The sequence below is a fragment of the Pinus tabuliformis genome, chromosome 1_1 (genome assembly GCF_031772625.1).
Source record: "Pinus tabuliformis cultivar Carrire ecotype Pingquan chromosome 1_1, CPIR1, whole genome shotgun sequence".
NCBI classification, from domain to species: domain Eukaryota; kingdom Viridiplantae; phylum Streptophyta; class Pinopsida; order Pinales; family Pinaceae; genus Pinus; species Pinus tabuliformis.
Genome location: NC_142297.1, coordinates 736,128,999 through 736,146,840, shown reverse-complemented (window position 1 = coordinate 736,146,840; position 17,842 = coordinate 736,128,999). Strand labels below are relative to the sequence as shown.

The 17,842-nt window shown below is 37.8% G+C and overlaps 1 protein-coding gene across 1 annotated transcript in view; it reads right to left on the bottom strand.

Moving 5' to 3' along the window:
- Positions 1-17,842, bottom strand: part of LOC149216054 (protein disulfide isomerase-like 5-4) — a 206,436-nt gene that overhangs the window by 150,348 nt on the left and 38,246 nt on the right. Inside the window, exons 2-4 of the mRNA XM_089392687.1 lie at positions 2,281-2,371; positions 1,764-1,858; positions 887-944 (exon numbers count right to left, since the gene is read on the bottom strand). Of these exons, the coding sequence (XP_089248813.1) occupies positions 887-944; positions 1,764-1,858; positions 2,281-2,371 (244 nt within the window). The remainder of the gene's footprint in view (positions 1-886; positions 945-1,763; positions 1,859-2,280; positions 2,372-17,842) is intronic.

Sequence of the window (17,842 nt, the reverse complement as noted above, 5' to 3'; positions counted from 1 at the left end):
GTTTCATACCTTGGCCCTTGCTACTTCTGAGGAGCCCAAGACCTTAGTGGCTGGCAATGGACAAAATCTGGCCCTTAGAAGTTGGCAATAGGCGAGATCTGCCACCTGAGGAGCCTCCACCAATTACTCCATGAATGATCATGACAAGACCCCCCTAATGTGGGTATTATGGTTTAGTGATCATCGCTTCAGTCCTTGGGACTTTAATATCTCGTGCTTCACATTGTATGTATGGGTGTTTTGGCCCAAGCCAGCACAATTTTTTAGTTTTATTGCTAGTGTTTTTGAGTTTTACTCTTAGTGATTCTTGCAGGAGACTTTGGCAGCCCTGTATGCAGCCAACCATTTTAGTATTAATGTACATTTTATTTATTAATAGTCAAAGGATGATTTAAAGTTAAAATAATTTACAATTACATCTTATGGTCATGAACTATTACTTATATATCATTCCAAGACATTCCGTTCCACTAAGAGCATCTCCCAACCTGCAGCAAATTCGTATGTATCTCACATACAATGAAAGCAACATCCAATATATCATGCAGAAGCCTTAACATTATAACTGCATGAAATGCCTAATATGAAATCAATATGCCAAAGGCTTATCATTATCAATAAAGAGTTTTAAAATAAATGCAAGCAGAAGCTTCCAACGGATGTCCCCTCATCTAATTTTTCAAGCCAAGGGCATAAAAGATGCTTTCATGAAAAATAGAAAAAACAGTTTTACAAAAACAAGGGTATCTGTGCTAGCCAGTAAAGGCAACGAAAATTACAATGATACTTCAAAGATTAGTCAGAACCATCAGCTGGAAAATATAAAAATACAGAACATCTTTCTAGCTAGTTTTCAGAAATACAAAGGAATTATAAAAGAACTTACCGTGCCTAACACATCACTCACATCAACTGAAGCAAACTCACATGACAAAGCAAGAAAACTGCATCAAAATTAGCCAAAACAAAAATAGTCAAACAGTTGAACATAAAAAAGCAGTCTCCCTATTCAGATTCCATTTTCTTGGAATTCCATTCCACAAACATAAAATTTGGAGCTGCATAGATATAGAATAACACAGTTTACCAAAATCACAGATAATGTAACACAAGCACAAAGCTGCACTGAAAGATAACAATCCAGCCTTCTGATTTTCTAACATTGAGAACATATGACTATAAAGGCTGAATAGCTCTGATTCCACTCTTTCATATATTTGAGATTTGCATAAATTTTCAGCATTAAATGGATACAAAAGGTTTCCAAAACCACTCCTCAAAAGCACATTTAATAGCCATGATGTACTGATTGCATTTATGACCAAATTCATTAGGTTGTTCTCCCATCTTCTGCACCCCTAATACTGCAGATTTTATCCTCAAACCTTGAGGCCAATCTTAGATACAAACTACAGAAGTATTTATCTTTTATCAATATAAATGAACGCTCGAAAACATCAATGAATAATCTCCAACAAAGCAGGGTATCTATTTGTACACTGATAACCCCATGGGAAGAAACAATAATCAAAATATGCATTAAAAACAATGGAGAGCATACAAACAATATCTGCATTACATTTCAAATTACACGACTGTTGACAAAACAAAACTACAGAAAAAAATCTAGCAACAGAACTTAATTGGACCTATGAAGTTCATTACCAAAATTCTAGCTTCTAAAACTTTGTAAACTTCGTGCCTAAATGTGCATTCATGCGAAATTTTCAGTGGACCATAAGTTTTCTTAGGCTTTAGCTAACCTGATATTAAAGTCAATGCGCAAATGATCACCATCCTGGCTTCTATCAACAACAACATTTGTTGTAGTGTTAACTGTCAAGTAATTGTTCAATTCCTGAGAAGGTAAACCAAAAAGTCAAATGTTGCTCAGATATGGAATCTCAGCAAAGAATGAAATATATTTATTCTTTGCAACTCCACATTATCACATCTCACTCATAACACACTTTTGAAATTATTTAATTTTTAGTGTAGTGCACTTCAAAAAAATGCAGTTCATTCTAGCAAGATAACCGAAACCAAACTGAATAAGATATTAAAAAAATTATTGAATGCAGCATACTAAGTGAGGTTACTAAATCAAGCCACAAATGAACTACAGTGAAGCAAAAGTTTTGACATAAGAATTACAGCACTGTTATTGATGCAACGATTACCTTTAACAATAAAATAGTTTTGTGCAAACAAAATTGGCTATATAAAATTACAAATCCGACATTAGAACCACTGAGCAATTGAATGCACAACAATCCATACCATCCCAAAGAGAAATATCATTGACAGTGCTGCAAATATTGATAACCCTGCCCCTGATAAAGTTGCCTCTGTTAAATCTCGAGGAATCTTCCTGCACCAATAATTAAATATATCAAACAGTTAGCAGTATTACATAAACTTCCCTAATCAACAAAAAATAAACAAACAAGAAATCTGATAGATAAAAGAATAAAAATAATGACTTCTTTAGAGCCTCTCCCGTCTTTAGAACAATAAAAATTTGCAGGATAAACAAATGAAAGAAATCATCAGAAACAATACTTATTCAGTTGAAGTGCCTGTAACCTGATATGTAGAAGAATATATTTTAATTGATTCAATTTAGATGTTGATGTCCACCAGTTACCAAAGATGGCCAATGGCACCACAAAAAGAACAATGACCAGGAAGTGCATTGGGAGTACCCAAATCATCTCGGATAAGAGTAGTAACAGTAAGAGAACAGGAAATAAAATAAACCAAGATTTATAAGTGTTACCACCTGAAAATGTAAGGATTATTTTTGCAATTTGGAGGCCATAATACATATAATAAGTCTTGAGACATTGGTATGAATCATGAATGCTAGCATAATCTTGTCAAGCAGTCTTGGAGAAGATGAAAATCTAAAAAATTACCTTTCTCTTACATATTATGGCACTCACATCTTTTGAGGCATGTTCTTTGGTTGAGTTCACACATCTTTTGAGGCATGTTCTATGGTTGACTTCACACATTTGGAGACAAGATTGCACATGGCCAAAATTCACCTTTTCAATCCCTTATCCACATCTTATCATGCATATTTACTCAAGGAGGATGTGTCTCACATATTGCAAGGAGAAGTTACATGTTTGGAGGCATATTTCTATATGGACTACTATATTGTTTAAGTGCTTTGATTTAGGGCTCTTGTTTTGGTTATCCATGCAGATTCACATTCTTGCCACATGGTTTGCAGTCTTCATGCCCATTTGGAGGAGCACTCCACCTTTAGACCTTGTTTGGAGTTAATGTTAGGGTTTTGCTGAAGGATCCATGTTTTCAGCACATTCAGTAAGGTCATCCACCTTAATAAGGTTATGATGGCATGTTTATCCATGACATCCACTTTGGGAGTTAGTTCATTTGTTTGAGAAAGCACCCTAACTAATTTTGATACTTAGGGCATCTCACTAGCATCTCTAGGTGGTTGACTCCATTATCTAGTGGAGCACTCCCCTTTTCATGGCATCTTGGCACACTTATTGAAGGGGCATATCTTCATTCTCTACGTCACCCACATTTGGAAAGAGTACTTTAATATTTTGTGGCCCTGGATATAAGGATAGCCATAACAACCACTTACTGTAATATCCTCAATTTTGTGAGCATGGGAATTTTTCCTAATCTTGGTGACATTAAGTTCAGGGGCAAATATTATTTTGGAGAAAGGTGGCAAGTATTATTTTATTGGGGATTGATGGCAAATTATTATTTTATTAAAATGGAGGCAAAAGTCACTTAGTGGAAAATGGCCCCCACCAATAAAATAATAATTAAAAAAGGAGTCTAGAAGCATGGGGAGAAATTATAAAAGGAGGATGGACTCATTTGCTAATCATATTTTGACTATTACACTTAACACTTCATCTTCTCTCGGAGTTGTTTAGCGCAAGGGTAGAGTGTTGTTTAGCACAAGAATTCCAAGCGGGATTCCACCCCATCTTCGGAGGACTTCGAGTGCCTCCCTAGTTGGGAATTTAGAGAGTCCATTGTTGGACTTTCATAGAGCTTCACTGACAACAGTGTTTCCAGCTTTGTATATTTTCCAGGCGTAGAGGCAATGCAAGTTATTCATTGTGACCCAGCACACAAAGAGTTGGAGTTTGGGTTATTTGCAGGAGGATTTTCCTAGATAGAGCCAGGGATTTTGTGGTGATTTTGAAGGGATAGAGAGCAACAAATCTGTGGGACGGAATTCTCTTCATTTGGAACTGCGTAAGCCATAAGGGTTTCTGGCTTAGCCTGCGCAAGGGATGGAGGGAGAAGAATTGTGGAGAGATAAGGGTTGGAGATTGGAGGTAAACCTCACGGGGGAATTTAGCCAGTGGTAGATTTGGGCATAATTCCGTAATATCAAATTGTGTGGCGTTTTCTGGCCAGATTCAGCGATTTAGACTTGTTGGGGATCACCATGGGTCAGTGGATTCAACCCAAACCTTTTATGGGTTTTTGTGGGTTTGGTAAGAGAAGTCTGGGGTTAATTTCGTAGAATTTTCTGGGCAGTATTTCTGGCAGAAAACAGCGTTCTAGTCAGCAGCCAATAGCATAAATTATTGGAGAAGAGCACAGTTCACTCTGGGACCATTTCCACGACTTGGGTTTGTGATATTTTTCTGGGTTATTCTAGGTTCCTTGTGAGGAGGCTCTAGTTAATTTCCTAGAATTTTCTAAGCAGCTTAGAGGGTCAAAACACCAATTCCATTCAAGCCAGTAGTAGCAAAATTTACTGGGCTAGCACAGAGACTTGGGGAGAGCAGTTCCATCACTTGGGCAGCTCCATTTTTAGTTGGCATGTGACTAGCTTGCTATAGCAAGCCCAGGTTCCTCTTCTTCATTTATATGTACATTGTTTTCTCAGTTAATAAAATGGCTCAGCTCTTGGTCCAATTTCTAGTGCAATTTGTCATTATTCTGGTATGTTAGTTTTATGGTTACATGTTTATGCTTTATTTGTTGTCATCACTTAATATTTCCCACTAGGAATATTACAATGGTATCAGAGCCATGATCTTGGCCAGCTGTGGGGTAGCCATTTAGATAATGGAAGATTTGGGCATGTATGCACAGTGACGGGTTAAACCATAGACAACCCATGGCTCAAGGAAGATTTAGTATGCAGGAATTCTAGGGTGGAATTTGATAAAACGATGAGAGATTGGCCCAGTTGAGGAAGGTGTCGAACCAAATCCATCCTCATCCTTACAACGGAGACACTAGTGGTGCGCAGGCCGTGGGGGTACAATCATTTACCCCGTGTGTGGAAGTCGACAGAATTAGGGCATCATATCTCCTCAAAAGGGTCATACAAGACAGGGACATTTAGAGGGTGAGACCAGGAGGCGCTTTTGCTAGTGGAGACCTAGCTTTAGATATCAAGAGCCTAAGGAGGAGGTTGAGCATGAGGTTATGAGCACACCAAAGTGTGAAGAGCATGTCGATGTGTCCAGTGTGGCGCAAGAGTCAACCTTGTTGAAGATTCCTTTGATAGCTCCCGCTAACACCTTGGGGGAGAGAGTAGAGCACACACCATATGTTGATAGGTGGTTGTCATTTATGTCAACCCAAGCAGCACCAGGAGCTACCTCGATCTTCCATCTCAAATTTGACATGGAAATTCATGGAATCTTGTGACAAGATCCTTCCAGATAGATTCTCCTCGACGAGATGATTCCGTTGATATATGGTACACCTCGTGGTTCCTCCTGGCTTGAGAGAAAATTGAGGTTGAAGTTGAAGACCCAGTTTTGTGGGCTAAAACCCCAAGGGGTAGAGACATGACACCTTATTCACCAACAGTTGTCAATATATGATAGGGATTCACACCATAATCTCAACACCTATGAAACTGGATTTGCTCAAACTAGGCGACGTGTCTGTATCCCACAAATCGGACACGATTTGTTGGAAATTCGAATCCCAAAATGGGACACAACGTGTCCTAATGGGACACGATCGAATCCCATTCATGCCCTATTAGGACACATCGTGTCCCAATTTTGGGATTCAAATCCCAAAAAGTGAAACCCGAAGGCATAAAACCTATCTTGCCAAGAAACGTGGGTGCGGGGAGGGGGACGGGGACGGGGACGACATTTTTGGAAACAGGGTGCGTGGGTTCGTCGGGTAGTATAATAATATTAAATTTTAATAATTATATTTTATAAATTATAAATTTATAATTAATAATATGTATGAAATTTGAATTTGTATATTTTTTCAACTTTAAACAAGAAAACTTTAATGATAATCATTTAAACATGCACATCATTGAACATTCAACATTGACATTGAAATTTCAAAATTTATCACCAAAAAACTGGTCTTTTGAATCTTTTCCGTGCAACCATGACACTGTGACAGCTATGTGAGAGAGCTCAAGGCTACTACTAAAACTGAAAATTCAAAATACATACTAGGATAAATGCTAGACTCAGTTATTTTGGTGAAACTTGGGACAGATTTTGTCACACACAGGCTTTAAAATAACTATGTAGCTTAGGTTCATTTGCAAGGATGCCTATCAATGAATCACGCTGTGGTCGTACAGACCCTTCCTCCTACACAGCCAAGGAGTGTTAGCATTTCTGCCTCCTGCTCTAATTTCAAGACAGCTTCTCTCCTTATTGAAATTTCTCATTCTGGCTGGAGCTTGAGCTTGTAACTTTGCTTTGAATGTTTAGTCACTCCCATATAAAAACACAATTTTTTCATAGGAGATTCTTCTCACCCTGATAGTGGTCTAGAATTTTCTTGATGTCTAATCATCCACCTGCCCCATGCATGGTGTGCTCTGTGGTAAAGCAATCCCAAAAACAGTGGCAGCCTTACCCTTCCACAAAACACGCTTATCAGTCTTTGTTTCCCAATAAAATGCACAGCAGCCATCTGATGGCTTGAGGGATAGTTTGTCTTTGAGTGCGAAGCTCTGCCTGAATATTAATTATCTAAACATAAAACATCTTCGTAGTTTTTAGAGATTACTTGGTGTACAAGTCTGTAGAGACCATATATGATTTAGGCATATTTTCCTAGTTTTAATCTTAACATGATGTTATCAGAATGCTGTGAGAAATTGGCAGATTTTGATACTTAATTTAGCCATTGTCCAAAATAGCCCTTCGCCATTTAACAGCATCAGCTGATTACAGCTTATGGCTGGTCTCAATCCTACTTTCTATTTGAACGAAAATGTCTGAACCTGTATGTGTGCATTTACAGTTTATAATTTGATGGTTATTTGGCTCGGGAATGAATGTTTCATTCCAAATTGATTTACAAGAATTCTTAAAAAACAAGACTTGTAAAAAACTTAAAAAATCGGGTGCGGGTACTCGTGCAACATAGGTTTTGATGGTAAGGGCCGTGGAAGAATGTTTCATTCCAAATTGATTTACAAGAATTGATTTAGGGTTTTTTAGGTTTTGTTATAAGTTTTACCTTTGTTATAAGTTATTTTTTAAATTTCAATAAAAAAAAAATTATTTGAAAATTAAATCTTTAATATAGTTTTTTTATGAAGAACCCAAAGAACCCGAAGAACCCAAAGAACCCAACCCGAAGAACCCAAGCACCCGAAGAACCCAAGAACCCGTTAAAGGAAAATAACCCAATTTTTTTTTTTGAAGAACCCGGTTCTTCATGGAAGAACCTCGTTCTTCATGGAAGAACCCGGTTCTTCTGGGTTCGTTTGGGAAGAACCCGTACCCAAATCCGGTACTTGGGTGCGAGAACCCGGGATGGGTTCGAGAACCCCACCCCCGGGTGCGGGTACCCATGCAACACAGCATAAAACAGCGTTGTTTCTTTAACTCATTTACCATTTCTCTCATTCAGTTTTGCAAACATTGAGTTGTGGGCAAGGCGCTAAGGCTTTGGAGCAAGGAGCTAAGGGTGTGGAGCGTTCAGCAAGGAGATTCAAGCACCAGGTAAGTGCATTTCATCTCTATTTTTTTGCATTGATATTACAGCAGTTTGTATATGAATTTTTTTCACAGATTTGTGCATGTTTTGTTTATTTTTTTTACAGTGTTCATGGCTCAATCAAGGGCAGCAGGTAGGGGGCAAAGGAAGGGGAAGAATGTCTCCATTGGAGATGCCCCTCCTCCCTCAATATCATCAGAGTCTGCTGCAAGTAATGTTGAGGAAAGACTTCCTCCTGAAGACAACATTGAGAAATATCCCTTGTGGAAATATGTCACAAGAGAGGATGGGACAAGCACCAATGGGAAGTTAGGAGGCAATGTGCAATGAAGATGCAACTTTTGCCACATTTCTTTCAAAAGCACATATTACCGTGTGAAAGGCCATTTGTTGGCTTTACTAGGTTGTGGAATTGGAGCTTGTAAAGCTATTCCTTTACAAAAGAGGAAAGAAATGGAAAAAGAGATCATTGGCGGCATGGCAAACGTGGCTGCAAAATCAAGAAAAACCAAGAATGAAGACCCCCTTCCATTTTTTAGGAAAGGCAACACCAAATTTCCGTTTGAGTGTTCTATTGGGGGACAAGCAGCAAAAAGAAGAGCAATTTCACTTGGTCCAATGGACAAGATTTTTCAAAAAGAGAAACGAGAAGAGCTTGATCTCACCATTGCCTTCTTTTTCTATCAAAACTTCATATCATTTAATGTTGCACACTCACCTTTATTTATTGAGATGTGTCGAGCTCTAACACACAGGTCTCCATCATGGTATGTGCCTCCTGGCTCAGAGAAGCTTAGAACCACATTGTTGACGAAGTCAAAAAAAGAGGTGCAAAAAATGCTTGAGCCATTAAAGTATCATGGCCAACATCTAGGGTTAGCATTGTTTCTGATGGATGGACAGATCCAGCACGACACCCAATCATCAACTTCATGGTATCTTCCTTGAGTGGTTCAGTTTTCTTGAAAGCAGTGGATACACTTGGAGAATACAAGGATGCACAATTTATGGGTGAGTTATTTATTAAAGTTATTGAAGATGTAGGTGTTGATTCTTGTGTGCAAATCATTACAGATAATGCACCTGTTTGCAAGGCTGCTGGCATGATTGTGGAAGCTAAATATCCACAAGTGTTTTGGACACCTTGCATTGTCTATTCATTGAACTTAGCACTGAAATCCATTGCTTCTGATGTGCTTTGGATTGGTAACATTATTGAGGATGCACGACATATCCGTAACTTTGTGCAAAATCATACAAATGCCCTCACTATCTACAAGGAGTACAACAATCTATCATTGTTGAAGATTGTTGATACATGGTTTGCCTCTTCATTCATCATGTTGAAGAGGTTAAGGGAGGTCAAGGCCGCTCTTGGGGCCATGGTTATTTCTAAGTTTTGGTCTTTTTGGAGAAAGACAGATCAAGTAGCCTCTAAAAGAGTGAAGGACACAATGCTAGATGATGCTTGGTGGGAGAGGGTAGATCTAATTATTCAGATCATGGACCCTATCATTTCTTTCCTTCGATTTGCAGATACAGACAAACCCATCCTAGGAGTGGTTTATGAGGGTTGCGATTCCATGATTGAGTCTGTGAGGAGCATTATTCTACAGAGTGAGTGCCCCGAGTATGAGACATCACTAGAGGCCTTCTGTGGTAGTATAGAGGATATTCTTGTCAGCAGATGGGACAAGAATTGCACACTTTTACATTGTTTGGCTCACTCATTGAACCTAAAATACTACAGCCATGAGTGGCTGAATGGTGGACCTTCCCGCATATTCCCTCCTCACATGGATGGTGAAATCTCACAGGGGAGGAAAGATGCATTTAGGTAGGTTTTCCATGATAGAGCATCCCTTGATGAGGTGGAGGATGCCTTTGCAGAGTTTTCCACTGGCACTGGTCGATTTGCAGGATATGACGTGATTAGAGACAGGGGGGCTAAGAAGCCCTATTCTTGGTGGGAAAATCATGGGGCAACAAGCCCTCCTCTTCAACAGTTAGCCATGAGGCTCCTCTCTCAGGTGAATTCATCCTCTTGTTGCGAGAGGAATTGGAGCACATATGGGAATTTGTATAGTGTGAAGAAGAGCAGGCTTGAGCAGTGCAAGGCAGAGACAATGGTGTATGTGCACACCAACCTTCGTCTTATTTACAGGCCAAGGGAAGAGTAGTTGAAGGGAAAGACAAAGGTGTGGGATGTCTTTCCTGATGATATGGGTCTAGACAATAGTGTTGAGTTGGCATTGGCCAACATGTATCTCAATGATCCAGTGTTAGAGCCTGTTAGATTTGATGATGGTGACATTTTAGAGGGGTCATCCTCCACCATGATGATGATGAGGACATTGATGCAGACTCTAATGATGACTATGAGGATTGATGACTCATGAGTCATGGGCTACCTATTGCCTTGAGGCTTGTATACCTATAGTTGTTTTATATTTTCTATTTCTATTTGCCATTGGCATTGACCTATGTAACACATTTTGATTTGATGACTTAATGAGAAAACTACAATTGTCAGTGTCTTTATCTTACTATCTTGTATGTTGTATTTCATTTATTAATCATGATTTATGTGACATGATTTTGAATTTTTTTATGTACTATGAATGCTATAATGTTACTAACTTACTTTGTAAACAGTATAACTAACATCTAGATGAAGATATATGTTTGAAATCAATGAATTTGTATCATTAATGAGAATTTGTGTAAGAAATATCTAATTTTTAATATATATATATATAATAAAATAATATATAACGAATCCTACATGTCCTGTTCCAGGGGGTCAACGTGTCCGAATCCGACACTCGAATCCCGAATCCCTGTGTCAGGTGATTTAGCTCACCATGTATAAGTTGAATAACTTCAAGATCCAAAGGTAGTAAACCAATCATTGACTTCACACTCGTGTAGGACCATATGCACAAACCCAATCATTGAATTCAAATTCTAGTGAAATTAAAAAATATTTCTAAGCAAAATCCTTAATCACAAATATTAAATAGGGTTATTAAGGGTAATTAATTAAGCTTACTAAAAGCATCATCTTAAGAAGCATAGTAAATTAGTTGTCTCAAAAGAAGTATCACTCCTACCTTAACAACTACTATCTCCTCTCCATAAGACCAACAACATCCTTACTTAAGGTTTGACGTATCAATTTAATAGTGTTTTATTAGGAAATTGTGTTCCAAGTTTTAAGGCCTCCAACGTTTATTATTGGAGCCCCTTCTATGTTAATAAAAAAGTGACCCTACCTCACCTATTTCTTAATGGACTTCAACGAATGATTAAGTAATAAAAGCTCTGAATTTTCATCCACACCTGAGGAGCTGTAATGCAAGTATCAACAGAGGGTTAAGGTGTGTTTTTGGTCTCTTGGAGGTTCGGTCTAATTGCAAGGTGCTTTGCAAAAGGAGAGCGAAGAACTTCTTGATAATATTTTCTGAAATTTCGCAGGATCAACAAGAAGGATAAGGTTTTGTCTTAAGCTTGTTCTTGATGATTATTGGGACTTTTCAGAGTACAGGACTCATGCTCCAGGAGAAATGAGGAACTGGATAGGATAGTTGTTTTGTCTTGTGGTTCGGTTAGATTGCAGATCCATTGGAGCAAAGCTCCAGCTACACTATTACAATTCAGATCTGTGGTTTTAGGCTTGAAATTCTCCCTCGAGAGATTGACAATCATTAACTAGTAAAGGAGAGTAAGTTCAAGCCAGTGTCTGAAGACGTCACTTGAAATTCTTTTAAAAACCATCCTGTTGCAGGTCAATGTGTAGAGAAAAAAAATGAAGGTCTGATTGTAATTAAACAAGACTCTTATTTCGTTGAGACACTGTAAAATTCTGTCAAGAATAGTAAGTGTGTCAAGGTAGTTCTTTGTTTTCGGACTGTGGCTAGGGGACACATGCTGCTACAGGTATGCAAAACTATCAATACCAGTCCTCGTCAAGTCTCGGTCTTACCTTAAAGCAGCATATTTAATCATCCTGTATCAAGATTTGAATCAGGTTGTTTTTTTAACTTAGGACTGAGTAAGGGTGTCTAACAATGTTTGTTTCTAGGAGCATGTATTGTAGTCTTTTAGAGCAAAAGTATTAGTCTAAGGTCATCACGTTGTAGAGGTAGCAAAGGGTTCAGGATTGTTTAAGTCTGTTGAAATCTGTGATAAGTTCTTGGTGGCATCTAGCAAGGTCCAGGTGGAAGACCAGGTTAAGTATCTCGTGTATGTTCGTGTTTGTTGTTGCATATTATTACAGTCATTCAAGAATTGTTGAACTAACTCTCTATCATAGGCAAAGGTAAGTGCTTTGGTTAAGGGATTAAATGTTTTATTCTCCTTTGGGTATTGGGTTTCGCTTGGCACTATCTTTCCTTGCAGGTACAAATTAGCTCAAGACACCCAAAGTTAAAAGCAGATCCTTAGCAGGAGCAGCATAAGAAACATCACACAAGAAACAAAGCATAGGCATTAGAGCAAAAGAATAAACTGAATTCACAAGCAGTGACAGCAAAACAAGAACAAACCAGAGCAGCAACAAGGTTCTCCATCAGCTCATTTGGTATAACAGTCTTGAATACAAATTGTAAAGAGTCTTTCCAAGAGTCCCATTTATCAATTGAAGTCAAGCATTGTACATCTTGTAATTGGGCCATTGTCCCAGATTTGGGAACCCAAACTTTGTAAAGAGTCTGTGTCATTGCCTCAAGTTGAAGAAGGCAAGTTTGTTGGGACAAAGGTTTAGGTCCTAGTGTGTTAGTTAGTCAAAAAAAAAGAGAAAATCATTGTAACGCGGATCATTGTCCCTAGTACGGGAGTTCACACTTTTATTTTATTTGTCTCTATAGGGTGGGAGGGTGGTGCTAGGCAGATGAATGAAGTCACCCACAGGTTGGGGGTTGTAAACACTTCAGGGTGGTAGGGTGGTGCTAGGGCGAGTTGTGGCTCGCTAGGGTGTTGGGGCATCCATTCCGCTGACTGCTGATGAAACCAGGGCGTTCGGGCACCCTTCCAATGGGAGCTGGAGAAGAATTCTTTTCTAGAGTTCTAGAAAGTCGTAGCTTTCTTTTCAGTTGGGGATGAAGATTAAAGAACTTATTAGAAAAGTGTTCAGTGGTTTTTGACCCGGAGGGGGTTTTCCACCTAAAATATTGTGCCTACTGTCTCTATTTTTGCATTGTTGTTCACTGCTCTTACTGAACAATAATAATAATAATTAAAGATTAACTAATGCTCTGAAAAGATTAGTAAAGTGCTAATTGCTAAGAAATATTGATTCACCCCCCCCCCAGTATTTCCAACATCATATGGTCATCCATTGATGAGGTGCCAGGAGACACAAAAGTGTCCACCATTGAGGTGCCATCAGTTGTCGAGGTATCCATTGATGAGGTGTTCGGGGTTGTGTCGAGTTTTCAAGTGATAGCAGCGCACATTAGATTGGTGAGGGGCCTAGAGACATATCCACTTTTGATGAGGAGTCGATAGGTACAAAGGCATCTAGATCTATGACAGAGTCTCTGTTGGAAAATGTAATTATGTTCGGTCTTCAATAATGTACTTGATTCATTATGTAATGTACTTGTCAAAAGAATAAAGAAGAGAATTTTTATTATTATTATTGTGACTTATTAAAGCATGGGTTTCATGCTTGGGCCACCATGTTTTAGGTCAAAATACCCATCGAGGACTTCTACGATTTATTCTGAGTCTATAGAGTTATTGTACATTTAAAGAGACCCTTCTTGGGCTTTTGAATCATGTAAAAAGGTTAAGTATGGAATCAAATATGAATTATGTAACCTCCACACCATGTCGGCCTAGAAGAAGATCAAGTTAACCTAAGGACCCTATTCGACCCCACAAGAAGCCTATGAAGCACATCGAATTCATTTGGAGCATCATTCTCTCATCAAGTTCGAATTCTCTTGTTGTTGGGCAGAAGTGTGAAGTTCTCTTGTAGCTGGGAAAGTGCGAAGTCTGTTGTCGGGAAGCTGAAGTGAATGCGAGTTTGGGGAAGTCTAAGAAGAAAGGAAAAATGGAAATTTTGGTGCCCGTCTCTCTGAGTTTCATGTTCTTGATTGGGAGAACGAAGTCTCCTAAGTTTCGTAGTTGTCGGAAGTTTCCAGTTGCCGTTAGTTGCTACCCTACTCGAAGTTGTTGGAAAGAGATCAAAATTCTAAGAGGTTGACTTGGTGTGAAGGGAAGGTCTTGTCTTGGTCTAGGGTGAAGAGTCTCAAAGAATACTATTGAAACGAAGAATTATCTTGACTGGGTTTTCCACTCGAGGGGGGTTTTTCCCTGGCATATCCCTACATCTTGGGTCTATTGTTTTATGTGTTGCTTCTTTTGGTAATTGCTTGATGAACAAAAAGAAAGAAGATATAAAGAATCGTAATAATAAGAAACATCACAAGTAATTATCAAGAACAAGAAAATCTTTACTGCCTTTCTGATTTTCTAACATGGTATCAGAGCTTTCGTGAAGAAGGAAGATAAAGGCAGTCTCAAGCACTCGATCCATCCATAGGTACTATCTTAGGGAAGGAGTCTATTATATTCAAGAAATATGTCTAACTCAATCAAGGATGAGAACAAACTTGGAACATCTAACTTCAGATCCTAGAAGAAGAGAATTGACCTAATCCTCGAGAAGAACAAGGTGTTGGACTTGGTAAAAGGGAATGTAAAGAAGCCTACTAAAGAAGCCAGTGATACCGACAAAGCGAAATTTAAGGATTTAGAATTGGTGGCTATGACTCTAATGGTAGAAGGGATAAAAGACAATTTTGTCCCATTCATAGCTAACATCGATCATGCTTAGGAGATGTATGAGGCCTTGTCGAAGTTGTTCACTATTAAGAACATTGGTCAAGTAGCAAGTTTGAAGAATGAGCTAAGGACTACGAAGATGACTAAAGAAGATTATGTGGCAACCTTCTTTGTGAAAATAAGTATTTCATGTCTTTGCAATTTTGGATTCATGTACTCATGTAGTTTTGATTATGTGAAATACTAATCACCTCTCTCCCTCTATTGTCTTGATTAGGAAAAATGTATGCAAGAAGGAGGATCTCTCAAGACAAGGTTAGTCAAGAAACAAAGGTATGCTTTGAATACATTGATTAAAAGGATTATTCATTTGATTATCTATTACTAACTTTGTTATGACTAGCTATATTGAATCTGAGTGATTCTTGTTTGGGTGATTCATCTCTTGATAAATCTACCCACCCCACTCATATTCTTGATTGACTATGTAAAACCCTAGACAAGTTCTGGAAAACCCTAAACGAAGGGTATGTTAACATAAATGTCTAAAACCCTAAACTGCTTAGGGATATTGTGAAATGTTAGTTGAAGCTTTATTGATGATGTCTTGTTAGGGATTTTGGTATGATCAGGAAATCCAAACTTGTTAGAGTTGAATGATAAGGTCTAAAATCCCATAACCTTTGAAGTTTTGGTAATATAGGGTTTGTTATGTTTCTACATTGGAACCCTAGCTCATTGGGTTTTGGTGGAATGTGTGAGCAAAACCCTTATATTATCTTAGAAATGTTTTCTTTGGTATGTATGTGTTTGTCTGATCAAACCCTAGTGTAATCAAGATGATTGTGTCTAAATCTTATTGATATTTATGAAGTTGGGTTTGACTAACTCATGATATGAAATATATGATTATGAAATCTAGGCATGTATAGATGTGTCCTCTTGGTTGTCCCTAACTTAGTCTAGGTTAGATGTATTAATGTTGTTGAACATATGATATGATTATGAGTGATTATGAACTCCTATATATGTGTGTTGACCTAGTCATTGATGGTCATAAGTTTTAGGATTTAATGGAAGTCCTTGCCTAAGATTCTTGGATGTTGATATTTGGAAATATTGGGGTTTTATAGCTAAAACCTAGTGAAGTTAAAATTGTCTAGTATGTGCGATATAACAATCTGAAATCTAATAGATGATTGTTGAAAATGAAAATCTAGGGTTTTGCAGTTAAAATCCTAGTAGTAACATTGTCTGGTGTGAAATGTAACAATCTGAGATCTATGTATTTAATGATTGTTGAGATTGTGGAATTCTAGGGTTTTGGAGTTAAACCTTAGTCAAAGTAAAATCTCTGAAATATGATGATTTGAGATCTATGTAAGATTGTTGAATTTGTGGAAATGGAATTCTAGGGTTTCGGAGTTGAACCTTAGTTAAAGTAGAAATCTCTGATGAATGTTGACTATATGATAATTTGAGATTTGTGAATAGATTGTTGAAATTTGAATTTTTGGTTGACTCTAATGATTGCTCGGAAATCTAGGGTTTGCAAACTAACCCTAGTGGTAGTTGGTCATGTTAGTCACTGTTTGATGGTTGATTGAAAATCTAGGGGTTAGAACTAACCCTAGTGGAAGCTAGTGAAGTTAACGACTAAGTTATGATTGACTTTGATTGATTCTTTTGTATGAAATCTAGGATTTATATGAATCCATAGTGAGAAGTCTAACATATGTATTTTGAAAGGTTGTTAGATGCTTTGTAGATATATGTTTATGTGAATTGTTTCTAGGGTTTGCAATATGTTGAAGGAAGGTATACCATACCTTTGGAAGAAACATTGAAACCCTAGATGGAATGAAAGTTATTACGAAGTAGTCTAGGAAGAGGGAATGTACAAATCAAAATCACAAAGAACTGGAAGAGGGCATGTGATCAAATTGTAACCTTTAAAATGATCGTTGCCCTACAATAAATGTTGGAAGATAAAGCCCACACACCATACACTTAATTGCTTCACGTGTGAATTTTATAACATGGCATTAGAAAAAGTTGGGCAAGATCTTTTGCAAGTCTACAAATAATCACTAAGAATACAATCTATAAGCATTGAGTTCAAAGAAGGCTTCATCAATTCATACAGAAGGGAGGTCACCTAGACCTTATAATAAATTGAAGCCAATTACTTTGCTTAACACTTCATACAAGATCATGCCCAAAACTTGAGTCCTATGCTAAAACATATCTCGCCTAAAATTGTAAAGTCGAAGGAAACGACCTTCATTCAAGGGCGATACATCTTGGATAAATTTATCATTGTTTGGAAAGGAATGAAGTGGGCTCAAACCTCATGGACAAACATTCTCTTCAGCAAAACCAACTTTGAAAAGTGTGATAAGATAGAATGGCCTTTTAGTCTAGCAATGCTTAAGGCCCAAGGTTGCATCTCGTTATTGAAACTTCATTTGCTAGGACCTTTGTTGATGTTTGTAGAATCAAATAGGAACTTTCAAATAGGTCTAGTGTGAGACACATGGAAGTCGTCCAAAAAGGACATTTTTATTTTGTAATTCACTAGTTTTTTTTTTCAGTCAGCTAACCCACAGGGGGATTTGAATCAATGACCATTCTGCAAGGAGTACCTTAATAGCACACCCATTCACCATCAATTCAAAGCTCCATGGGCTCACTTTAATTAAACTTAATTGTTAAAGTGGAAAGTCTTCTATTAGTGAGTTGATTAATGTCTAGTAAAATGTAAAGTATTTACATTAATGATTTACGTGTAATCTCCACTGACAATTGGGATTTAATCTCAACCGTCAATCTCATCGAGAGACTAAGGTTATGGAGATTTGGTCATCAACTCAATGTTATAAAAGAAAGACGATGTGAAAGGAAAAAGCAAGGAGAATGTTAGAAAAACACACGTGAGAGAGTGATAAAGGATTTTCACTTAGTGTGCAAATCCAAAGGAGAAAAGAGGAAACAATGTGAGCAGCAAAAGGAGATTAACCTAACTCTCAAAAATTAAAGGGGCCATACACAGCAAGTGCAAAAACAACTTCTAGAGACCATATAA